Below are 25,913 nucleotides of genomic sequence, written 5' to 3' on the forward strand. Positions count from 1 at the left end.
AAATAGCTTTATAGTTGTGAGTACCCAAAACCCAGAGTTAATTCTTGTATTATTATTTATTAATTATTGTATTAATTTTCATCGATCAACTATAAAAGTACTTTGGCCCAGCCTTGTAGAATGAAATGGGTCACTTTCATTTTAATGATAAACTAGATTTTAGTGAAATCCCATAGTATTTTCTTGGTCGTTAGAAAGAAAGTGGGTAGCTCAAGACTACTGAGAGACAAATTTGGTAGATAAAAATGGTTTATATTACTGTCTGCTGTGACATCAAAATATTTTTAGAGGCCAAATTAAAAACAAATGTCAGCCTAGCAAGATCAATAAAAAGTTATTCTCCCACTACCCATCCCCCAAAGAAACACCAGTAAGAATTTCAAGAAACTCTCTGAGGGGAGAAACAGAAAGAAAGAGGAAGGGGGAAATAATAACATGGCCTCGGTGTAGACTATTCTTCCGAAGAAGCAGCGAAGGGAAGACAATGAAGGGGAAAATAGAACACGTGTATTACAATGTATAGCAACACCAGGCTGCGTTTGATGCTCTGGAGGGCTTCAACAAGTACTGTTCAGCCAAAAATCAATTGAAAAATCAGCATGATAACAGAGCATGAGTTGCCCTATAATAGCCTTAAGACCCCCAAGGCTATGCAAGTCGCTTTCATCTGCCACACTGCACTGACTCCAGGGGAACCTCACTTCCCCTCACCGAGAACTGCGCCTGCCTGTGTTTCTAACCTACTGCTTACCCTCCCTTGAAAGGAGAGCTGTCAAGGACTGATGATGTTTTAAAGTGGTTTTTAAGAATTTTTTTCCCTTTTGCTTTATTCTTTATCTTGTCTTGACATTTGCACTCCAATTCAGCCTACAGTATCAGTCATAGACTATTCCCACAACGTTCACTGGCCAAGCATCGTCTCTGGATAAGCTAATAGTCTTGTATTTTGTGTGCCTTAACTGACAGACATGAAACTGCCCCTTCATAAAACCAGAGTCCCGGCGTATGCAAATGTGAGCAATGCACAGCATTGTTATAAATATACATATATAGTTCATTCCAAGATTTCATCTCAATATTTCTTCGATCACTTCCTCACAATGTCTGGTTTGTTCAATTTATATTTCTACTTGGCATTTGGTGTAAACCCCCAAAGATAAGATACATCTGTCCCTTAGTCACAAATCTTGGCATTTTTACCTTCGCTCAATCGTGAAATGATGGGTTGAAAATTACCTTGCTTATTATTAGCAGGATTTCCTCATAAGAAAACATTTTATTTCCCAACTTTTGAATGTGACATGAGCTGCATCAACTCAGTAGTGACATATCAGAGCTTAAGGAGGACATATAAACACCCTGATCCGTGTGTGAGAGAAGGAAGAGCTAATTGGAAGTCAGCTTCCCTGTGATTATCAGCTTGTTTATGGGGAGGGAGGAGGACTCTGAATGGCACTGTAAATTCATCCCTGATTATGGTGTTAAAACCAGAGCTCCTTTCCACAAGCTCCTCCAAAGCCCCCCAACCCAATCCATTTTGTTTAGTTACAAAGGGTTGTGCACTGTTTTCAGAGAATGACAGTTTTTCATGCTTTGATTTTCTCCAGTTTTAAGAAAAATTAATCAGTTGCACAAGCCAGTTGTCAGATTTCACTTCCCTCATGGCAGAAAGCACACATATTCATTGTCTGCTATAAGAATAAATTTTAGTAATTTTTCCCCATGTCAATATGAATATTAGACTGACCCAATTAATATGAAAAGCTTCTATGCTGCTGGAACAGACAGTGCTACAGAAAGAGCCATTTGCACAACCTGTTCATGATTATGGGCCATAAGGACACAAAGATGGCACACACATTTGTGGGCCATCTGAATTCTTATACGGAAATGGGAGGGGGGAGGAGAGAGGCATGACATGAGCTTGACTGTCGTGGGTCATGTTTTTTAATCCGGAGTATTGGACATGTAACACAGCAACAAGAGCTGATCATTTTGTTTAATCACCTTTTGGATCTTTGCCAGATGGTCTCTATTGAGAGCGCCGCAAACAGAGAGAGATGAACTGCGTCTAACACGCCACCAGAGCTTTCCCGTAAATGTCTGAGAACTGATTCCAACAAGAATTTAGTCTCAGAGCAGAAAGGGATACATTTAAAAACTATGTGCATTAACTATACTTTTCCCCATAGAATCCTCAGTTGGCATGAATAATTTACCCACTCTTATGCTAATGGGATCATGAAAGTATCCCTCTGTCTTTAGTGCAGCTATTCTCAGCTTTCAGTAATTACCCCACCCAGTGAAAATAACATGGCTTCTGCATTGAACGGCCGACTAGTACCTGACAATTAGAAAGATCATGGCTGACGGTGGAAGGTTCCAGAGCTGGACAGAGAAGCCCTTGGCACCCAAGGAAGAGTACCGTGTAGAGCACCGTGGGTCTTGGGGGCGGATGCATGGGGTGGAAAGCAGGGGAAAGAGAAGAAAAACTGTGCCTTGTCAAGCTTTTCTTTTTCTGACTTATCAAATTTTACTTAAATAAAAGTATGTTCCTCTTTATAAGTGTAAAAGACACACGTGACAAGATTAGTTTTGAAGAAAAAATAAATAAACGGTATCTTAGAAAAAGAATTAGAGTTATCTTTAAAGCACATCTGCATTAAGTATTTATTTTATCAGAATTTTAAAAAAAATCTAAGTAGTGGAAAAATCCTCTGCATCTTGCTTTTTGGAGGGAAAAAAGAGGTTTTTTTAAAAAAAAACCCCAAAAACCCTAACTCTCAACCTCTGTCCACAAAACTCCATGTTAGGTAGTTCACTGTGTAAAAATTATCAGGCTAAAACATCTGGGAAAGAAAGCTATGAAACAGCAGGGAATGTGGCTGGTTTATTGTTTATCTTTTGTTTATGAGGCAGTATTCAAGTTTAATTACTACTCTAAATTAAACTCTAACTGGCACCAGGAGACATCCCTTTACATGACTAAGTTAAAAAAAATATATAGAAATCCCAACTCTGGGTTTTTCAAGTAAGTTGATACATATAGGAAGAAATTACTCAAAATTAACAGCAATTACTGAAAGCTTTTAAGCATTTATAGGCACCATTACATGTTCCTAGAGCATTTATTTATTAGAAGAGTTTTATTTTATTTCTAATGGTTACTATTTTTTAAAGTCCTAAGAAAATCAACAGGAATTATTTGAATGTTTGCTGGTGTTTAAAGGATGCTATATTTTTGACATTATTTTTTTTTTGGGGGGGGAGGGGAGAGAATGAAAATGAAACATACATATTCTATATACAACAGTTCCTTCTATGGCAGTGATCAACTTTCAATCACATTCTCAGAGAATTTTCTATACAATTAAAAGAACAGGAAGGAAAAGAAATGTCATTGCATTTATTGTAACAGTAAGTGACCAGTTTCGGATGAACTTAGCTCCAGGAAAAATAAAAGTTAAAAGCAACTAGCAAAAGATTATGCCAGATGGCATCTGTCATATTGTATTTAGGGTTATTTTAAAGAGATTGCCGCCACTATGAAAACATTCCGTTGACAGAGTTTTCCTAGACTGAATAAGAAATTCCAGTAGAATATATTCAGGACCACCGTAAGTAGGTTTGAAATACTCCCCCCCCACACACACCTTGTGTAAATATAACTGGAATATGTTGGTGGGGGAGAATACTATTTCATAACTATCGCATATATTATAAACTCAGAAATGTAAGACTATTTTAGATGTCTGCTTATCTATAAATACTTACATCCAATATACAGGGGGTATTTTTAGGTTTCGACACCATGATGGCTAAAGAACTGGATAATAAATAAATAAGTATCTAGCAATGGAATTCTAGTCTCACTGCCAGGGTGAGAGATAGGGACATCAAGAGAGGGGTTTGGCAGGTGGCAGCACTGGGAGGAACTGTGCTGGCTTGTGCAGCCCCATGTCCTGAAAGATTAGAGGAGACGAATGCATTTAGGTTAAACTGGGTCTGGCAACAGTATGGTTAACGTGCGTGTGGTGTGCAGTGTGAGCTCAGCAGTTACTGGGCCAACTGTCTCGGTATTTCTGGGAATCCTGCCTATTCACAGTGCAGGGATTGTTCAATTGCTGCAAAATGTACAAAATGAATTTTACAAAAATGAATTGTAAGGAAGGCCCCATTACAACGATTTTACAGCAAAGATGTCAACATCAATTTTTCTTTCATGCATAGCTAATGATTAAAACAGCATATTCCATTTGCCTAAGACAATTCATTTCATATTGGCACATCAAAATATTGAAACACCAAGTTATCTTTACTCTACCCTTTTTATTCATTGCCGCTGAACCCATACCATTGTTCAAACCAGGAAAAATAAAACAAACTTGGCACGGAATACTTAAAACAAAGGCTCATCAATATTCTCCAATTTGTCAACATCTCAATTACAGCACTGGAAAAAATGTAAATTTCATGTGCTCTAAACACTGAGGGGTCTATTCTCTTGCCAATTCACATGCGTAACTCCCATCAGCGTTAATGGGAGTTACACAAACCCATCAATAATAATAATACTTGTACATATATTGTGCCTTTCATCTAAGGCTCTCAAAGTGCTCTGTGAACAAGGGGGCTGCTTCCTAGTCTTTACTCTGGCAAAATACACAATGAGATACAAAGCAGCTTTTGACTCAGCAGGTACAGAATGAGGGACCCCAGCCCTTATTATCAAGCCCCATTTTACTGATGGGAAGCCAGATACAAAGAGGGCCAGTGACTTCCACAGAGCCACTAGTCTGCACCCTAAATCTGTCGCTGAAAAAACAGATTTCTTTCTTCCTTCTAAAAGGACTATCAAGCAGGCTCCCTCCCTCTGGCTGCTCTGAGCAAAAGAAACCAGAGTGAATAAAAGTCTGGTTCATATTTATACAGTTTACTGCTAGGCTTGTGCTGTTTGAAAGACACAGTAGAGTCAGTTTTACATTTTACCAAGTTTGTTTCTTAGAAGTTTTAAAAAATCTGATTTTTTCCCCCTCCTTTCGGTTTCTTGCACAAACACTAGGGGGGAAAAGATGACCTTTCACCTGTGTAACTGTAGCTCTTTCACTATCAAGTCATAAAATGAGGTATTTTTACATTCCAAAGGAAAAAATTTGTATGAATCATTTTAGTAAAAATATTCACAAAAATTATAAAGCAACATACATGCATGTATTGTTTTATAGCATATGGCTATTAAAGTTTAATTAAAAATGTGTAGGAAAACACTGTATTTACTACAATTCATCCCTATTTTTTCTGTTTATCATAATTTGTTTTGAAACTGAATCATTTTACAGTTTTCCATATGCCTGTTGTGCTAATAAATTCTGAATACGTAAGAAAAACTCTTTTCTAAATCATAAACTTGGTTTCTAATGTAATATTATAATATCTTTAATACTAAGAACATAAATTTCCCTCTTAGGTTTTCCATTATACATCAACCCTAAGATTTAACCTGGGATAAGCATATGCGATTTAGTCAATATCTCTGTTGACTTTGCCCTGAAGCAGATAATTAATCTTTCCCACAGAAAGCTACTCTGGACAATTCAGTGGGACAAAATATAAAAATGTCTTGAAAACATGTTTAAAAGACTAATAAGGGCATGGGCATGACAAAATACGCTGGAGTCTGGCCTTCAAAATTTAGGGTCTACTGTAAAAATCAGAATACCCTTAAACATGCGTTTTGGAACCACTGATGTGGGAAGCCAGGTAAGAAAGTCTCCATGTCAAAACATCCTCCATTTTATAGGAATCATAAGTTCTTTTGTTCCTTACATTTCAATATGTAAAATGACTGACTTCCTAGTACTCATTCACAGAAGTTACCATGTCCATTCTTTAATCTCATAGAGATATGCAGGGATCAAATCCTTCAACATTGCAGCTCCCCACAACATAGAGGTGTGTGTATATTGTTTTTAGCCAGTGTGTTGGTCTCAAAGGTTTTCTCTTTCTTGACCAAAACAACAACAACAAAACTAACCCAAATGACAAAACTCCATGCCTTGCCGTTACTGCAACTGTTCCCTGCTCCAAACCCCGGGTCTTCTCTCTCCCCCTCCCCTTGTCTCTGGCCCCTTCCTGCTATCTCCCTTGGCCATAACTCAACCAACCCAACAGAACCAGTCAGTTTTAGATTTCAGTTGGGACCTCAGTGACCTGTTAATGAATCTACAGAGAGGAGAAAAACTCACAGTGTTGAGTTATGCCTGGTGTTGCTAGCTGACTTGGAGTCAGAAATGCTTGAAGCGTTAACGTAATTGCAAGAATGTGAAAAATGAAGCGCTGAGCTCCTGCGCGAAGTGAAAGGTCAAAGCGAGCCTCACACACAACAAGTCTTTGGAAGATAGCCTCATTAGACCATTAAGTCTGCTTCTCCTTTCCCCCTCTTTTGCACAGTGTTGAGCGTGTTTTGTTTTTATTAATAGATACCTTTCCCCCTCTATGTGGCAGCAATTTGGGGTGGTAGGGAGGGTGGAGTCATAGAAAGCTTTCCAGATTTAACCACATTGAGAAGTCAGTCCATCACCATGACACAGAACTACAATTAAGCCACTGCATTGCAGAGCCATTGAGTTTACACATATGTCACCTTCAAAATGCCATATAGTTTAGTTCTTACATACAGTCTACCTGGTCCAATAAAAACAGTACATATAGCCTCCATACATATGACTCACAAGTTCTTCCACAATTTATCACCTGTCAGTATTCATTTCTGTGTCAGTTGCAACTTGCATAAACCTAGATTCTAATTTGGACCCATTCTCAAGTTAATGACATCCTAGAAGGGACATTTCCTAGACTCTTCCGGAATACCAGGAATCCAAAATCCATGGCCAGAAGTTTGGAAGAGTGAAGGCACTCACCCTACATCACCAACCTTCTTGTAAAGGGCACATATGACTATAGCTCAAGCTGTTAAACTGTCCTCTACTTTGAAGACTGTCTAATACTTAAATATTGTGGCTATAATCACAGTCATAATAGAGATGAAATAGAGCTAGGAGATCAGACACCAGATAATGTAAAATATTAAAAAGTAAAATCTATACACTTTCTGGACCACATTCAGTAATGCATCTTCCTTTAAATGATCATTTTAGCCATAGAAGAGTCATCCCTATCAACATATAATCACTCTTTGTGCAATAGGTGAGTTTTAAATGGTAAAATTTACTCCAAATCACACCAGCCTTCCTTGTCACCTGCACTTCACGTCCCCTTTGCCCTCTGATTATTGTAATTTTTAGGACTTGTGACAAAAGTCGCCATGACCGCTGAATGGAAACAAATAAGCGTCTAAGAATTTCAAAACCCGTATTCCCAAGATAAGATTCCATATAAAATTCGCGCAGGACTTCTGGAGCTAAAAAGAACGGATTGTTGCATCTTCTGTGCTTTAGAGGCATTACTGCTTGATTATAGAGGACTCTTACAGTGGGTATTACAAACAAAGGATAGTGTTTATAGCATAATTAGAACTACTGCACCTAGTTGCACAGGAGCTCATCGTTCTATTTCCGCACACACAGAAGTGGAGATAACCACATTTGTAAAAGAACTGGCAGAACTAATCAATTGTTAGTGCAATGCCTACTTAAAGACCAGACACCTCATTTTGATTTTTCTTAAGTCATGTAAGTTAAAGAGAGGAAATACTAAGTAGTCTCCTAAATAGCAGCTGATTCTGCTCCCTAACCTGCCATCCTCTTGTTTCCAGGGAGGCAGATGTACTGAAGTCATAAAATATTGAAGTTATTTTAGTCATGCCTACTTTGCACAAGGAAAATGCTTGACCTTTTACCTTGCTCACTGCTGTTGTCTCCACTCTGGGAAGCATGACCCCCGCTGGAGGGCCCTGGGGTGCCTGCTGAGTGGGTGGAGGTTGCGTCATCGTGATCTCGCCAAGATGCAGGATTCTGATGTCAGGATTCCAAAAAATGTGTCCACAGTTACCATGTCAGCCATAGATGAGGAACCAAGAAGAGCGGTACAGAGAGAGACAAAATGTGTACATGTTAGTATTTGTGGAATTAGGCATCTATAGGATGCCATGCTACAGTCTGTTGTCTTTTCAGCAATAGGTACCAAAAAGATGCTCTGGAACCTTGATGAGGCCATGATCACATCAACGTACACATTTGTTAAGACAAATTGGCAGACACTTAAAATGGGTACATTGTTATCACACACAAATTGTGCCTGAATAAAGTTAATTTTTAAAGTTAGGAGGAAAAAAAGCTTACTTAAAAACCTAAAAGTCCTTTCCTCTTGCCATCTTAATTAGGGCATACTCTTCCATGAAATAGGTCCCAACGCTCTTGTTTGCTAAATACTTCAGAACATTTACCATCTACAAAACTCAGTGAGTCCCTTAAAAAATAAAACAAAACAAAAAACTCAAGAGTATAGGAGTCAGCTCTTCGCACCTTTCAAATGCACTGCCCTAAAACAACCTGACCAAACCCTCACAATTGTCATCAACTGATTATACAACCAACAGACCCAATGATATTAATCATCGCATCAGTACCTAATATATGATCAGTTCTGCTTTAATTTGCACAAACAGCAAGAAAAAAGTGAAACAACTATGAACCGTCAGCTATCTAATAAACCGGACAGGCCTTGCCCGTGAGCTCCAGGGGAGCTTCAATTCGCAGAGCGGGGCTCTTTCCTGGGAGAACACTACTTGTCTCCAAGGACAAGCGGGCAGACCCAGCTATAGCTCATGCCACTTCGCTGAGTGTATTCTTCCCCTGGCCCTCCTCCCCTTTCCTGATCATTCCCAATACCCGGCTGCTGCTTAAAGGAAAACAGGAATTCTAATGTACAGGAAGGACTTTATCAGCACCACATGAAGGCAGGCAAGAGATGGAATTTCCTCTGGCAGAAATGTCCCCATAGGAACAGCACGTGAAACACACCACCCATAGGCCAGCGCTGTGCACTTGTCACCTGTATGCAGGGACTTCAGCTAAGCTCACAGACTTACTGGCAAGTAAATTCTGGGGCAGGAGGATTCTTTGAGGGAAAAAATAAAAAACAACAACATCAATCTCTGAAAGTACACCATTTCTTCTTACAAGAATTGGTAAGGATTCAGACAGACCAACATGCTTATAGGCAACAGGCAAACATTTTGACCATCTGAAAGCAATCTTGCAGTGTTGTCAGTATATATAGTTTATCCAGAAAAAGAATCAGTCTATCATTTTCCTCAACATCAACTCTATAATGTACATATAGAACATAAAATCTTACCAAAATAAAATTTAAAGCCAAGCTGAGACCAAATAGAGGACTAGTCTTACTTGGAACAACAACCGAAAAAAACTTATGTGCAGTTATGCTACAAACTGATTGCAAATTAATATTTAGCATTTTTGATAAATAAGCTATAGAGCTTTGAAATGACCCAAAGCTCTATAGATTAATAACATCTATCTCAAATAATGCTACTGGCATCGCCATCAGGCATGCAATTGATTCAAAGTGAAAACCCCAAGGAGAAATTTAGTGACTATAAATACGGCGCAAGTATAGATCTTTAAAATAAAGATATGTTTTAGAAAATAGATTAGAAAATGAAATTGCGCAGAATAAAATGAAAACCAAGGACCTCTGCTTCCTATATTAAGACAAAATCATGCCTGTGATCTCTCTTTTATAAGTTAGAAACCACTCCAAGAGTTTCAACCTAAAGATAAATAGAATATAGCGTCTCTTGAAGGTTTGTAGCCTGGATGGTAATCAGATAAAGAGCCAGAAGAAAGAGAGAGGAGAGAGAGAGAGAGAGAGAGGAGAGAGAGAGGAGAGAGAGAGAGAGAGAGAGAGAGAGAGAGAGAGAGAGAGAGAGAGAAACAATAGCATGGTGTGAGTTTAGTCCTGCAACAGCACTGGCTAGTAGAGGCTTCTTTTAGAAAACACAATAGCTGCAACACACTCACCTAAGCTTAACTTTACAGTGTACACAGCACGTGATGTTAATTTTATGCACTGCAGGCTTTTTATTAAGCCGGCTGCTATAAAAGCTCCTTACCCCTCATGAAAATTACAATAATTAACCACTAACACCTCGACTATGTTTTAAGGCAAATGTCATCCAATAGCTATTAGATAATTGTTGAAATGAAGCTCGAGGAGGCTTTCTGTTTGGGCACTCGAGTGATTTGAAGGGATCACCCAGAAGGACATCCTGCACCTGAAAGCAGTGGTTTGTCCCTATCAGTCAAACCTGGACTGAGTTTAAAGTCAGCTCTCATTCATTTATAGTTCAGTTTATTTCTTTCGGTGGTCTTTCTGGAGGAGGTGTTTTCTAAGGTAAAGGGGTAAAAAGTAAGTGACATAAGCAAATATTACTTAAGAGCAGCTGGTTCCTCCAAGCGAGTTGGGTCTTTGGTTTTCAGCCCAGACCCGAGATCGGCTCAAGTTCACTATCTAACCCACATGCCCCCGTCTCTCCCGTCTTTGCTCTCTCAGGTGTTTATTTCCACAGAGGATCTCAAGTATTAGCATCTAGTTTCAGAGACGGACACAACCGAAGGTGTACCATGATATTCATCCAACTTGACAGCAGGAAAGACAGATTAAATCCCTCTGGGGTTTCAAGGCTGAGGAGTTGCCCTAAACTTGGATGTACTGGGCTACACCATGGTGACCTGACCATATACCCAGACAAACATGGATAATCTGGTCAATGAAAAATCGCTATCTCCTTGGTCATAAAAAATTATAACCTACATGGTCAGATAAAATGTAATCCATTGCCGAGGCCGGTTTTGCTCAGTGGATAGAGCGTCGGCCTGCGGACTGAAGGGTCCCGGGTTCGATTCCGGTCAAGGGCATGTACCTGGGTTGCGGGCATATCCCCAGTGGGAGATGTGCAGGAGGCAGCTGATCGATGTTTCTCTCTCATCGATGTTTCTGACTCTCTGTCTCTCTCCCTTCCTCTCTGTGAAAAATCAATAAAATATATTTAAAAAAAAATGTAATCCATTGCCCATAACACTGTTTTTCGTTTTTTTGTTTTTTTCTTAAATGGAAATATTTGTTTATATCACAACTCCTTTCTTCTTCTTTTCCCTCCCTAGATAGTTTCCAAGTTTACATCCTTCAAGAATAACGGCCTGGCTTTCTGCCAAATTATATGCAGGAGTTTCGTGAATCTTGAAACCAAAGTGGCATACGAGAGCATGTAAAACACATGACGTATGAAGAAAAATAAAGAGACGTGCTTTCCGTGTGCATGTGTGTGGGTGAGTATTCAGGTGTGTGCATTCCACAATACACGTCCTGTTCTTCAGCCAAAAGTATCGGGAAGACACCGAGGGCAAGGAATGAACATGTTTCTATTCTCAGTGGCTCTAATAATTGGGAGTCAAATATGGTACTCTTCTTGCTCTTATGTAATTGCGTTAAAGAGCAGTGTTAGCAGGAGAGAGGCAGTGAATACCGAGTGGAGCACAATAGAAGGAGATAGAAAATAGATACAAGGAGCTGGGTCTCCAGAGGCAGTATTTCCTATTTGCTGGGCTGCAGACTCACAGCTGATAATGCAAGTTGTAATTAATATAAAAGCAGGAGACAAGGTGGGGAGCGCTTGTAGGAGCGGGGCCACAGGAGATCACGCTGCCGCTCTCCTGTTTCTCATTTACACACAGCTTTCCCTGGAAAACACAATTCTGCCAGTGTTTTCTCCCTTGAAAGTTAAAAAAAAAAATTGACTTAGCACCATCATTGAATTTTGCTAAATCTAGAAAAGAGAGCGGAGCGAGGACAAGAGTCTCCAGGCATAGGAAGCAAATTGTACGTGCACCTCTTTTGTTGAGGTTGCAGATATGGTGGAAACTGTAACATTTCACACCATTATGGCATTTCTGGGGGGGACCTGCTGAGGGTTCTCTTTAAGAAGTCCTGGCACATTGGTGATATTTTCCTGTTTAAATAACTGCACAGAGATCCTGGTTCTTCCACTCAAAGGGATGATGGAGTCAATGTATGAGGGTTATACATAAATTCAAAAACTGAGTGGGTCAGTAAAATGTTATGAGGCTTCAAGAAAGAAAAAAAAAGGCATACTACACACAGGTTTTATCTAAAATAATCTGAAGCACCTCAGGCCCCAAGTGTAAAGGTGACTCAATGGCTATGGTTAGGAGAGAGCCTTAGCTCCGAAGAAGGACTCTGGTGCCACCTCTGACTTATCATGTGAACTTGAGCAAGTGTTGTTCTTTACGTTCCTGGGACTTGTTTCCTTTCTCTCTCTAAAATGAAGAAGTCGGGTGGGATCATGGAGATCACTTTCACTTCTTATTTCTGTTATTAAAAATAATTTAAAATAACATTTGATTTTCTAGAACCTACACAATGAAAACATATAATACAGAGTCAAAAGTTATATATGAACTTGGAAAACACAGTAAAGCAATTCAGAATGTGTTCATAGGTGGAAAATAATATGTATATATGCAAATGGAGAGCACAAACTAATTTGACTACATATGTTGAAACAACAAAGGCAAGATATGCTTGTATCAGTACACATAATTGAAACCATTAACATATTCCCTATGACTTTATGATGTTCTCTTAATTGACATTATGCAAAAATTATGTTTTAAAAAATAGGATGAAGACTCCTATCATAAGGTATGCAAGGCTACAAAACTTTAAACTGTCAATTGTATGGTTTGAAAAATGTTGGAATTTCCCTTTGCTGTTCTAAAGTTGACATAAGAACTCAGGGGAAGTGCGTGTGCTTTCAGAACATGGACTCAATCTGTAAAAATGCACAGAGAGCCAGGTCTTCCCCTCATCCTCCCGCATCCACCCCTCCGTTAAGCTTTGGGAATTAACACAGGCACAGCTCTCAGAGAAGTAGCAAGTACTCTTTGCAAAAAACTCCTCCATTTAATGGAAAACTTTTAGAGAAGATGGTAATTTCTTATATTGTTGGTGTAATGTCATACTGTAATAAGTCTCCTATAGTTTTGAATTGTGTTGAAATATTCCATAGAGTATCAGTCTGAAAACCATCAGAAAATGAATTTTGAAAAATATCACAATTTTAATCCGAGAGTGAATGCCTGTGGTTGTCAAGTGCATATTTGTTTAATTTCATCTCATCACAGTGACACTGAAAACAGACTCCAACTGCACAACCTAAGTGATTTAAATAATATAATTATTCAACATGGGAAATCGACAGGAAAGCTATCAACCACCAGAAACTATGCAACAGCAATAACAGAAAGCCCATGCCTTCAGCCATGTCTCTCGGAGTTGGTGGACAGGGCTGAGAGGTAGAACTTCCCCGGAGCAGATCCCAGAGGCTTAGAGAACAGACTGTAGTCCCACACTAGGAAGAACAAACTAGCTGATAAAATAAATCTTTAATATTACTAATATTCATTTCAAATCCCATGATTTCCCTCTTGATAGTGTATAGATCAATCACTTAAACCTATCCCTCTGCTCGCTGCCCACTCCCCTCTAATTTCTCAGGTAATAAAAGAATTTCTCTAAAGACACTTGCCTGTATTCTGTCAGGAAAAAGGTTCTGGGAATTCTCCCCTCTGACTTAACCCATCATTAGCATTGTAGTGACATGAGTAAACCTGACATGTTTAGAGATGCAAAAGAAAACAACAGCATCTCTCCACTTAAATTACAGCTATCAACATAAAAATTAAAATATTTTTCTTTTATTAGTCATATTATCAGAGCCAGTCAATTTTAAGGCATTTGTCGTGAACTGTTGGTAAATGCAGTGGTATATTCTTCCCTAAACTTAACTGGTCCAAAAACTAAAATGTTGCTCCTTATGAACATGGATTAGGTATAACAATACAACTGTACTTCAGGCAAATAGAGTTTAGCTCAGAGAATGTACTTCAAACAAATATATTTCCTGGTCTAAACTCAGTATAAAGATATGTAATATCTTTATATGTAAACATAAAGATACTTTTTATTTGTCTGCACTGGGACTAAAGACTTGACCTAAAATGTAGATAATATGGATATCACCTATTATTCAGAAATACTACAGACTAGGAAAACCATGAGTTTTCAAGTTGAAACTTTTTTTTAAAAGAATTTGTTTCTTGACATGTTTATTTTAAACATGATAAATCTGAATGTCTGGGAAACTTAACATGAACTGCAGCTGGAAAATAGAACTCTATTCTTTTCACCATCATAGTTTTATCTCCCCAATATTCCAAAGAACATTCTAATAGCTGATTCCTACTTATAACAATCACTCTTATGTTATGAGTATAAAATAAAATACATTATTATATTGAAGATAAAAGCATTCATTATCAATTTATTTAAAAAAATAGTAGCTAATGTTGCAAACTGTATTTTTCTATTTAATTTTAAACTTCCTTTTATCATTATGCCCATCTTGCAGGTATCAATAATAAATTAAAAATTCAGAATCTTTACTGAATGTAACATGGAAGATAAGACATTCTTTTAATGCATCTACGTTGTATCAGATTACTTATATAAAATTATGGAATGTGAAATCAGCATGACAACAGCCCGATTTACTAAGTAATAATATATAAAGGTCATTCTTAAAAGTCTTCCCAAAAGACTTGCTTTTAAGATATTTATAACAATTACTTTTATTCATTTCTATTTTCAAAAATTGTAGTAAGAAAACTGAAAGCTATTCTGGTACCTAATAGTTTGCTCCTGATGCTTCTCTGTCTGCTTTCCACCGCATAGAATTACATATTCTTTTCTCTCTTTCACTCTCTCCTTGCCCGCTCCTTTCTTAAACACACACACACACACACACACACACACACACACACACACACACAGCTTGATACCACTTAATAAGGATAGAGGTGTATGTGTTTTGGGGGTGTCAAACAGCTGTCACAAACTGTCACCTCCATAAGAGAAACCTTGGCACACAACAAATTAAACTACACTTCTTTTTAGCTGTCATTATTCATAGCCAATAAGTTGAAATGCTCTCAGCATTTCATGTGCAAATAAAACCACGAGGAAGCACAGTAGATCAGAACAGTGGGCCAACAGATAAAACAGAGAAAACAACACATTCGGTCCTTCTGAAGTGGCTCATCATCACCCCTGCACCAGCGTGCACCAAATGAGATCCAGCCTGGGGCAGTGTATTAAATATGCATATCAAAGCAAATGAAAAAATAAACCTGGAGATTCAAATTGGGCACATTAACATGCTGAAAATGTCCCACTAGAACTACTTTTCAGGTAGTGCTTCTGTGGCATTTTCCCTTTTTCTGTGGCTGGGGGGTGGAGGGAGGTCCTGCCTGCAGTAGAGGCTGCAGCATGAGAATTCGCTTTGTAGGGGGAGGCCTGGAAATGAATGCAATCAATACACCTCTGGTACGAAAGTGTCAGAAATGGTGAAAACCCTCCAAGGTTTTCTCTCACCTCCTGCATAAAATTCAAGTCTGTGGCAACCTCACCATTCCCCACTCAGTGCGCTGGTGGAACAAATTATTGCTTCCTTTCAAAACAAATAGCAGGGGGCTAAAGTAAGAATGTTATAGTTCAGATCTCTAGGAAATAAAAGGCTTTAAATTCTGATGCCCAATGAGGTGGCAAGCCCTCATGGGTTCAAAATAAATCAGTTGTCATATCTACTTGATTAGGGGCCTGACAGAGGAGCAACACATGTTACAGTTGATCCTTTTACCCAAAGACGGTGATTGTTAAGTTATTAAAGCATTGGCCTTTTATAGGTACAACTTCCTTCTGGAGTGGAATTGAAATATTGCAATAGTTCCATAAATTGGCCTTGTCTATCAGCCAATACTCTATATAAACAGTCTAGCTCATCTTATCTCTTTCATGTAAACATCAGCATGTTCTAGATCTATACATCCGCTTGAAAAACAGTTGCCATGAAACTGTTCTAGAAAACCAAGTAGTCGAGACTCCAAGAAACAACACGAGAAGAGCTCTTTGGCTGCGGACAGCTGTGAACCTCTCATTCTACAAACCAGGTAACTAGGTTCCTTCCCATTCTCCCAATAGTGTAATATGCATACGAGTTTAGAAAGAGGAAAGCCAAGCCGTGAAAAAAAAATGAAAATAAATAAATAAATAACAACAACAACAAACGTTTCCAAGGTAATGCCACGCCTCATGAACCACAACCACCCATCTCAGGGCTACACATCAGCAAATAAACTGACATAGCTGCTGCTGCACCCGCTTAATTTCAGTTAATAAGCTCAATGCACAAAAGAGCTCCCGAAGTTTTCCCCCATCGTGACAGGAAAAGCCAAGAGTGCAGACAGTCATAGGAGCTTTCAACAACGAAGCATTTATACTGCCTCAGAACTAGGTAGCTGGCCCGAGGTTTTCTTTTCTTATCCTGTTCAAACTTTGGTCCTTAGGCAGTCTTTCCATACAACACAAAGGCTGAAAATGAAAATCTGTAACCACATATTTTCAAAACTTTTGGTGGTGGGATAGAGGGATGGGACACCACACAGAATGTTCATTCTTAAGGCATCTCAATTCACTCCTCTTGACACCCCGGAAGCGGGGGGGGGGGGGGGGGAGGTGGTGGTGGTGTCTTCAAGCCTCAATGCCTGTTTAACTCCGTAGAGCGTTAAATTAATATTTCAGCCACCGAGTTATTAGTCTATAGCCTATATCATTTAGGTTGTGATTCAACTGAATGCAATCTATAGACACCCAGGCTTGAGTTTCTATAAATAAACTGCTGTTCACACCCACTCTTTAACCTCGCCACTCTTGCCTTTCCTACCAGCTGCAATCCTTTTTCTTTGCTTCTTTTTCAAATTTTCAGTCTCACTACATATGCTTTTTCCATATATATATATAAATAAAAGCATCAGACTTACTAGATCAGTTCCAAAATGGGATTAAAAACAGAGAGAATAGAAAGAAATCTCCCTTCGGGGCCTGACATCTACAGTAGCTCCTTACTACACTCTCCATCCTCATTCACCAACTGTTAAAGTGTTAAAATTCAACCACTAACCTAGGGTTACTCAATCACAATTCCCTTCAGCTTTTCCGAAATACATTGTTAATAACTGTTTCATCAAGGTTACTGTCTTTTATTATGAAGATGCTTCAGGCATTTGGCAATAAGTCCATATTCTGACAATAAGTTTCTATAGAGCAAAAGCTCTGAGAATTGTAAAGTGTTCACTCCTTTTATTTCTAATGCAATGCAAGAGTGCCAATAATTCTCAGAATTGTCATCTTGGGAGAGACTTCGAAATCAGCCCCTCTCCCCATCTCTCTGTTTTTCTTCCTTCCTCTCTCCCTGATCCTGACCAGCTAGCTGTCTTGCCTCTCTCTCTCCCTGCTGTACTGATTGCACAGAGTTCAGAAAGCAGAAAAGACAGCAGTCACCATATCAAACAGACAATTTGCTAACACTCAAGTCACCAAATCCGGGAAACTTTACACATTAAAAGCACAAATCACTCTATCAACTCCCTGTCTTGCTTTTTTTTCTCCTTAACATAAATAAGGAGGGGACCCAAGAAAGGGGAAAGGGAGAGGAGAGGATGGCAAAAGTACTAAGGAAGGGAGAAGACCCCCAAAGAGACCAAATCATTTAAAAAGAACGCTAAGTCAGTGGAGCTAGATGTTACAAGTTTAAAAAAAGAAATGCTTTGCCTAGTGGCCTTAAAAGAATGCTAGAGGCTCACAGACTTACATGGTCAGCGAGATTTGTGGAGGAGCCTGAAAGTTCTTCGTGATCTGACTTGGAGCTGCCGTCTCTTTCATCAATGACGAGGTCGATGGGCATTTTCCCCTTCAAACAGCTAATGTACCGGTGGCAGAAGTTATCGCACAGTTCGTGGACCTAGAAGGAGGGTCATGGTGGAGGGTTCAGCTCGGGCCGTTGTTGTTATTGTTTTGTTTCATTTTTAAAGGGGGGAAAATATCATGTTGCAGGGTTCCATTTGGAAAGAGCAACCGTGTGATGTCTTCCAAACTAAGTCTAATTAATGGATATAATAGTTGAAGTCGAGGAAACAATAGAGTAATTGTTGCAGCAGATATTATTCTCCAGACACTTCCCTGAGCAACAAGTTATAATGGAGAGAGAAGAAAGGGGACTGGAAATAACTGGGTTCAGACTGGGAGTCCAGGGAGGAAGGACAGACTTGATGATAACATCAAAATCTAAGGACGCTGGAACTGGGAACAGCATTAGCATTTGCGATTCAATAAGCTAGGAGGGTTACATGTTTCCAAGGGAAAGTGATTGAGCTGCAGAGCAATGTAAAGGCATCCCAGAAAGGATGATTCCCTCTGCCTGCACCTAATGCACGCTCAGGGCCCAGGGTGAGCTGAGCTAATAGAGACACAAGCAGGCTGAATGTCCAGTAACACACAAATGGCTTGCTGCATTTAAAATAATACTGACTGCCTGGGGAAAAGGAGAGGTGGGGGAGGCTGTCCTAATTCACCCATCCTCGGAGCCCCTGGGTTGAGTGGCAATTAGAAGGACTTGGTAACATGTTGCTCAAAATCTCCAGGTGCTCAATCCCTCAGACTGGAGGTTTGTTACAAAACACCCCAGCTCAGCTAGGAGAGGGCAGTCTACATCAGAGCGGGGAGTGTCATTTCCTGCTTACCTTTTCTAACTCCAAAAGATGAAACCTTAGTACTTGTATTGCCTGTATCATCTGCAAGAAAAGTTTATAGTGCGGAGTTAAGACTCTGTGACTTGGGGTTGGGGGTGCTGAGGGAATTGGGTTGGGGAGAAGAAGCAGGCAAATGGCCAGGCAAAACCCACCCCTGAAGAAACCCTCAGAAAAACCAAGTGACTACTGATCAGCTCTGCCTCGCTGGCCAAGGGGTAGGTAGGCTCTTACTGAACCTGAGCCGAGGCATTGAGTAACTTTGCCCCTGCTGTTCAGTAAGCTATTTGTAAGGACAGCTTTCCTAGGGCCAGGCCTTCTTTCTCCGCCTGAGCCCTCTTTCACTGTCCCCCTCCCTCGACCTAAACCAGGACAAATTTTAAAAAAAGAAAAAAAGAAGAAGAAGAAGAAAAGGTGGCTTCTCTGTAGAGAGAAAGCTTTTTAGAGTAGCACACCCGGCGAAATCCGTCCTTACTAAAGAAGGAAATACTCCAGATGAATGGTGAGGCAGGCCTTTGAAGGCGGATTTAAGTACTTTTAATATTGAAATCGTGCAAATTAGCAAAAGAATCGCACCTAAAAGTGGCCTGCGCTGGCCTGCCCCTCACCCCCCCACCTCCTCTGCCCGCCCTCCGCCGCGCCTCACTTCCACCGGGGTGAGTTGCCCCGGGCTCCACCGCCTGCCCCCGCACGCGGAGGAAACAGCAGGCTTCTCGCTGCCTCACTCCCGGGCCGAGACCCGGGGCCGGTCCCCTGCTCGCGCGCTCGGCGCTGCGTCCCGCTGGCTGCCTCCCCGGACTCGGCTCCCCCGGGCGCCCGTCCCGCCCCTCGCTGCCTGCGCCCGGGCCGGGGCCCTAGCTAGTCCCTGCCTCCCTGCCCCACTGGAGGGCTCTGGAGAAAGTGGGTGCTTCTGTGCAAGGGAGAGGGTCCAGGCTGGAGAAAGACAAGGAACACTGACGGAAGCCTTACCAAATTGTCCAGCTCTGGGTTTGAGGAAAAAAGTGGCTTTTCGGCGCGAACCTATAAGAAGCAGGGGAGGTCAGCATGAATGGCCACTCCACGTAAAAGCAAGGGAACAAGCCCACCCTGTCACCGACTACTCTGTCGTGTGTGAGTGGGGATGGTGGGGGGGCAGAGGCAGAGAAGAGGAAAGGGGCTTTCCTAAAAGGCATGAAGCGAGCCAGTGCCTTGCATTGGTGGGGTCAGCTTCAGCTGGGAAAGACTCAGGCCTGCTGGTTCCAGCCCCATGAAGGGGTCCCTGGGACAGCTGAACCGTGGCCTGGGAACTCCGGGCCCCGAGGACTCCCTGATCCTGGGGTCCCAGTGGCTCTCAGCCTCCCGCACCTCGGCGCCCGACGCGGACCGCCCGGAGAGGCGCCCGGCTTCCTTCCCTCCCGGGCACTTTCGGGTCCCTCACAGCCCCTGTCCCCCATTCTTGTTCAAGTAGCTACAGGCGGGGGGGAAAGGCCAAGCCACAGATTAGGAGCAGGTCAATTTTAATTCGAGGGTCGAGCCCCTGTATTCCTGGCTGGGGGGGAAAACAAACACCCATATTTATCTCCGCTTCCCATTTGCCTCCAGGCTCAGGGATGGGGAGGAGCGCGGACTGGGCCGGAGGAACAGATCGGGTGTCCCAGCCTTTTCCTCCTCTTTCATGTAAAGCTCGGAGGGAAGGGGAGGGGGGCGATGGGGCCGCCGAAGGGTGAGTGGGTCAAGAAGGTTAGACCTGCTTGGCGAAGACCGCGATGTCCTCGTTGAAGGAGTCGGAGGAGCAGACGTCTCCGCCAGCCACTCCGGGTTCCCGGGGAGTGCAGGTCGCCAGCTCGCACTTCTCAAAGACCAGAGCTAACAGAGGAAACAACGGGTGCCTAACGGGCAGCGCCACGCAGAGACACACACACGGAGACGGGGTGCAGAGGGGAAGGAGCAAGAACTGTAATCAACAAGTTTGGAGGGTTCCGAGTCCTTCTTTAATACACCCAGGCACGCATCACACTTAACCACCCTTCTCCAGCTAGCCGAGCCTGGGCCAGAAACAGAAAGGAAAACCGGCCTGGCTCTTTCCCCGCAGCTCGGGGGGTCCCCTCGGATCTGCCGAGAGAACCCCTGGCCCCTGGCCCCGCCAAGTCAAAAGAGCCTCAGTGGGAACGTAATGAAACGTCCAAGAGGCTCAGGCAGCCCGGAGCCTGGAGTGGATCCAGACCCACTCACTCCCCACGCTCCAGAGGCCGCCGCGCTCACTCCTGAGACCCAGCCCTGACCTCCCAAGAAAGGAACACGCTGTGAAATTTTTTAAAAATTGCCTGCACCCCGAGTTTCGGCGGGCACTGCAGAGGAGGCCGAAGCCCTCGCCTTCCTGCACACCCGAGGTGCTATTTCCTAAACCGGCGAGAGGGCTCTCCGAGCCCCTCCACCCCCTGGCCTTTTAAACTTGTTTGCTCTACTTCTAGCAAAACGCCCGGTGCGAGGGCCAAAATAAGGGTCATCTCACACGCCGAAGAGCTCCCACCCGGAGGCACGTCTCTCCAGCAGGCAGAAATAAATGAAGTCGAGCGCTAAAACTTGGTGGTGTGCGTGCGCGTCTGCCCTTTGTGTTCCTCCGGGCGGTGGAGCTACACTTGGGGATGCTTGCGGCCTCTGGCTTCGGGCTCAGTCGCTGCCGACCGCCCGGCTGTCCCCCCCCCTCGGCCTCCCGCAGCCTCCCCCACCTCCCCTCCGCGGGGACACCCGAGTGGTCCGCGTTTGGACCGCGCAGCCCCGTCCATCCCTGAGTGCTCTCCGAATAGAAAATAATTTCCAGCCAGCTCCCTCTCTACCCCCAAGAGCGGCTCTGTGCGAGCAGCAGTCCCTGCCACCGGCTGCACTTCAAGGTCTGCCCCTTTATTTACAGAGAATTAAGAAGTGGGCGATTAGGACTTCCCGGCCCCCAGAAGCAGCCCTGATCCCATCTCAAGCTGCGCTTAGTGACTCCCAGGCGCTCGGTAGGAAACACAAGAGGGAAAAAAAAAAGTTGCTTGTCCTCGGCAGGAAACTTTCTCCTTCGTCCAGGCCTCTGTGAGGGGGCCTGGAAGGATCGGCTCTCCGTCCTTTGGCCGGGAATCCCGTCCTTGGGGAGAAGGCCCTGGCAAGCTGCTGAAGACTCAGTCACTCCGGGCTGTGGGGTCCGGAGTGACAGGGCCATGGGGGTGGAGGCAGCTGGACCTTCTGGGCACTTAGACTCAAGGGGCACCGCAGGCCCCCGGCACTGTCGTTCCTTAAGGCAAGCGGCCCCCCCTTCTCTAAGCAGAAGTAACTCCCCACTTCGTCGTTCACCCCCTCACCCCCCACACAACAAACACACTCAAACTCACACTCACACACAGCACGTCGGGTCGTGGTCGTGGGGGGGTGGGGTGGAGGGTTACCCATAGATCGCGTCCTTGTCCCGCTTCAAGGCGTCGTTGACAGCGGATCCCATGCTGGCCGGCATGACATTGGGGTGCGGGGCGTGCGCGCCGTAGTGTTGCGTGGCGTGGAGCGGCGGCCCGTGGTTCAGGTGGTGAACTGGGGGGATCGGCCGCGGCGCGTGAGGGTCTCCGTACATGGAAGCCGGCACCCCTACTCCGTCCATCCCGCCGTAATGGGGCAGCTCATCGTACTGTCAGAGTCCGGCGGAGGGGAGGGGGCGCAGGCGGCGAGCGAGGCGAGAAAGCCGAGGGGGGACGGAAAAAGGAGCCGGGAGAAGAAGGCAAGGAGAGGAGTGGGGAAGGAATAGGGATGCGAGAGGGAGAACGACGAAGGGAAGACGAGAGAGGAGGGGGGAGTCAGGAGGGGGGGGAGAGAAAGAGAGCGAGAGAGAGGGAGAAGAAAATAAAAATAAACACAAAGTCAGAAAGGAGAAAAGTACCGAGCACGAGTTAAACACACAAAAACCAAACCAGCCGAGAAACAACGGAGCTGAAAGTTGGGGGAATTTTTTTTTCAATTTTAAAATTAAGAAGTCTGAATGAGGAGCAGCGTTTAAAGCAGGAAGAGGGGGGCGGCGAGGCCGGGGACCCGGGGGTGCTCGGAGGTGCCGCCCGGGCCGGAGGCAGCAGAACCGGAGCGAGCCAACCGAGGGAGAAGTGGAGTTCGTGTGCGGAGGCAGCCCCGGATCCCACCCCTCGCCCCCCTTCGCCTCCTCCAGAGGATCCAATAAATCAAAAGGCGAAATGAAACAAAATAAAGGGGAGAAAAACGCGAATCGTCAGGACGAGAGCGCCGAGGACCAGGGAAGACTGGGGCCAGTGCCTCCCCGGGGGCAAGGAGCGGAGGGTGGGGGTGGGGGGAATAACGTGAAAGTTACCAGAAACATTATTTAGCAGCTGATTCCCCGCGTCCTTGTCAATTTCTGAGACAAAACAAGCAGCCCCGGCTAGTCTGGGCGGCGGCGCAGCGGCTGCAGCAGCGCGGCCCCAGCGGCGGCCCCGGCGGCGGCGGCTCCTACGCAGCCGGTGCCCGCCCCGAGCCGCGGGAGCAGCGGCGGCGGCGGCGGCGCGGCAGCGGCAGCGGCGGCGGCGGGAGAACCGGGGGGACCGCGCTGCTCGGGGGAAAGCTGGAGCGAGGCGAAGCGTGTAACAATTGCACGCGCACACACACACCACTCACACGCACTCGCCGCCCGCCCGCTCGCACGGCGCTAGAACTCGCGCGCCCAGACACGCACACACGCACGCACACACACTCGCACACACGCAAAGGCACGGGGAGGAAAGAAGCCGAGGAATAATTTTGCTGCTATTTTCTAAAATCCTGGCCGCCATCATCAAGCAGCGAGCAGCGAGCAGCAGCAGCAGCGTTGAAGGGAGAGAAGCATCGGGACAGGCCCCTCTTAGGAGAGGATTTATATCTAGGTAAGTGTTGGAGATTTAAACCTACCCTTTGCGCCATCAGTCTGCGCTCCAATAAACTCCTGGATGTGTCGTATATTTAATATCCCAGTCCGGATAAGAAAGTGATCTAGGCTGAAGATTCCTTTTTTTTTGTCCAAACCAAGGAGACTTCTCCCAATTCTCCAATATGTTATTTTTTTTTAGGGAAGAAAAAAAAAAAAAAAGCCCAGGCAAGACAACGAAGTTTTTTTTTTCCTGTGATATTTCTTCTTTTTCTCTTTTTTCCTCTTCTTTCTCCTCCTCCTGATCTTCCTCCTCCACCTCCTCCTCCTCCTCCCCCCTCCCCTCCTCCTCCTCTTCAGTCCTCCTTTCCCCCTCTTTCTCTTCTCTGCCCCTCAGTTGGAAAAAAAAAAAAAAGAAGAAGAAAAGAAAAGAAAAAGAAGAAAAAAAAATTGTCAAGCCCCCGAACTGAAGGCTACGAGCGGCCCGTCAGCAACCCACATGTAACCGAACTGTCGTGTTTCATGGCTTTTTGCCACTCCAGCTGTCAATCAAAGCCCGGAATGTCAAGGTAGTGAATGAATGATGGTTGATGATGATGAAGAGGAGGAATCTTTCAGACCCGTTTTTTTTTCTTCCAGTAAAACTCCGCGAGGGGTTTCTGCTTCTTGAATTTTTCCTCCCCCCCTCCCCCCCTCCTTTAGCTTTGCCCCCGTGGTATCTATTATATGATCCTCTCTCTGTAAAGTATCGGTCAAAGAAAGCGGGGGGTGGGGGGGAATCAAGAAAAAAAAAAAAGAATAGTTTGCAAAAATTGGACTTCCTCCCCCTCTTTCCTGGTAGGTATTTTGTCTCTCCCTCCCTCTCTCGCTCGTTCTCACTCGCGCTCGCTCTCTCGCGCTCGCTCTCTCTCGCTCTCTTTCTCTCTGGGAGATGAGTGAGTGTCAGTAGGTGTTGGCAGGTTGGCTGCTGCCTGGCTTATAGAAGAGCCTCAGTTTGGCGGCGCGGGTCGGCGGCGGGAGAACGAAATGACGGAACCCGGAAGTCGTGGTGGCCATAGCCCTTCGTTCGGCGGAGACACATCCCGGGAGTGGGGAGCGGGAGCGAGGAGGAGCGCGCCGCGCGGAGACTCTGATATGCAGCGAGTGCGATCGGACTGCCCCGACTGGGGGGGCAGGGGAGGCGGAGAGCGGGAGGGGGAGGGGAGGCAGGAGCCCAGCAAACCTGAGCAAATCAGCAAGCCAGCTCTTCCGCGGGGACGGCGGGGGGTGGGAAGGGGGGAGGAGAGGGAGGGGAGAGAAATGAGAGAGAGAATGAGAGAGAGAGAGAGAGAGAGAGAGAGAGAGAGAGAGAGAGAGAGAGAGAGAGAGGAGAGAGTTTGTGCACGCGCGCGCGTGAGCGAGGAGAGAGGGAGAGGGAGAGAGAATGAAGAGGACAGGGAGAGCACAGAGAGGAAAACTGCAGAAAACCACAGGGAAAGTACGGTACAGCCTCAGATCTTTTAATATTTTAAAAAAGAAACTTACTTCTAGTTTATTTCCCCATCACTCCGGGCTCCTGCCTAACGGGGTCGTGTTGGGAACGTTTGGCATGGCGCGCTTGCTTTTGTTCCTTTTAATTCCGCGGGCCCCTGCTCTTCTGCAAGCCGATTACAGCGCCCCAAGGCTTTCTGCTAACATCCAGGGGCAGCAGGCTCAGCAGACGGTACCACCGCCGGACTTGAGGCTTTTCTTTTCTCTTTTCTTTTCTTTTCTTTTCTTTTCTTTTCTTTTCTTTTCTTTTCTTTTCTTTTCTTTTCTTTTCTTTTCTTTTCTTTTCTTTTCTCCTTTTCTTTTCTTTCTTCCTTTTTTTTCAAGTGGTACTTTCTTCCCGGTGCAGATCCAGGACCCTTGTCAGAACTCATTTTTTTTTCTCCAGGACAAGAAGAAACCAGCTTAACTCAGAGAGCACTCCCTCCAAGCGTTGCGGATAAGGGCCACCCTGGAGAACCTTTGGGGGCCGCTGCGGACTTGGGTGGGAGGAAATGGGGAGGGAGTCGTTTGGGTATTTCATGTCTGATTTCGCCACGGAGTGTGTGTGTGTGTGTGTGTGTGTGTGTGTGTGTGTGTGTGTGTGTGCGCGCGCGCGCGCGCGCCTCAGTACTGGGTCGCACTTAGAGCTGGGAAGGGAGAAAGGGACCGAGAGGATGTCATGGGAGGAGGATTGGCCGGTACTCCCCGCCCAGCTTTGTTGTGGTCACCCCCGGCGCAGAGGCTTCCGCGCGGTCACGCCGACTAATGGCTGTGTTAATTACCCGGGGCAGTTTCGGGGGATCGGGAAGATAGGGTCGACTCCGAACGAACTTTTCTAAAATGGAAAA

At 44.3% G+C, this 25,913-nt stretch overlaps 1 protein-coding gene across 10 annotated transcripts in view; it reads right to left on the reverse strand.

Annotated features, from left to right (window-relative positions):
• The window catches only part of MEIS2 (Meis homeobox 2), a 206,115-nt gene extending 180,638 nt beyond the window's left edge, over positions 1–25,477 (reverse strand). For 4 of the 10 annotated variants that reach the window (XM_036296699.1, XM_036296688.1, XM_036296741.1 and 1 more), the window contains exons 1-7: positions 23,601–23,923; positions 22,109–22,341; positions 20,431–20,572; positions 19,674–19,724; positions 18,699–18,749; positions 17,771–17,920; positions 7,859–7,973 (exon numbers count right to left, since the gene is read on the reverse strand). In XM_036296699.1, the coding sequence (XP_036152592.1) occupies positions 7,859–7,973; positions 17,771–17,920; positions 18,699–18,749; positions 19,674–19,724; positions 20,431–20,572; positions 22,109–22,341; positions 23,601–23,612 (754 nt within the window). In that variant the 5' untranslated portion in view covers positions 23,613–23,923. Of the gene's footprint in view, positions 1–7,858; positions 7,974–17,770; positions 17,921–18,698; positions 18,750–19,673; positions 19,725–20,430; positions 20,573–22,108; positions 22,823–23,028; positions 23,423–23,600; positions 23,924–25,080 lie in introns of those variants that run through there. The other 6 variants (XM_036296693.1, XM_036296750.1, XM_036296732.1 and 3 more) reach the window with 4 other exon arrangements.
• Between the last annotated feature and the right edge of the window lie 436 nt (positions 25,478–25,913).

Source organism: Myotis myotis, unplaced genomic scaffold (genome assembly GCF_014108235.1).
Source record: "Myotis myotis isolate mMyoMyo1 unplaced genomic scaffold, mMyoMyo1.p scaffold_m19_p_1, whole genome shotgun sequence".
Lineage (NCBI taxonomy): Eukaryota > Metazoa > Chordata > Mammalia > Chiroptera > Vespertilionidae > Myotis > Myotis myotis.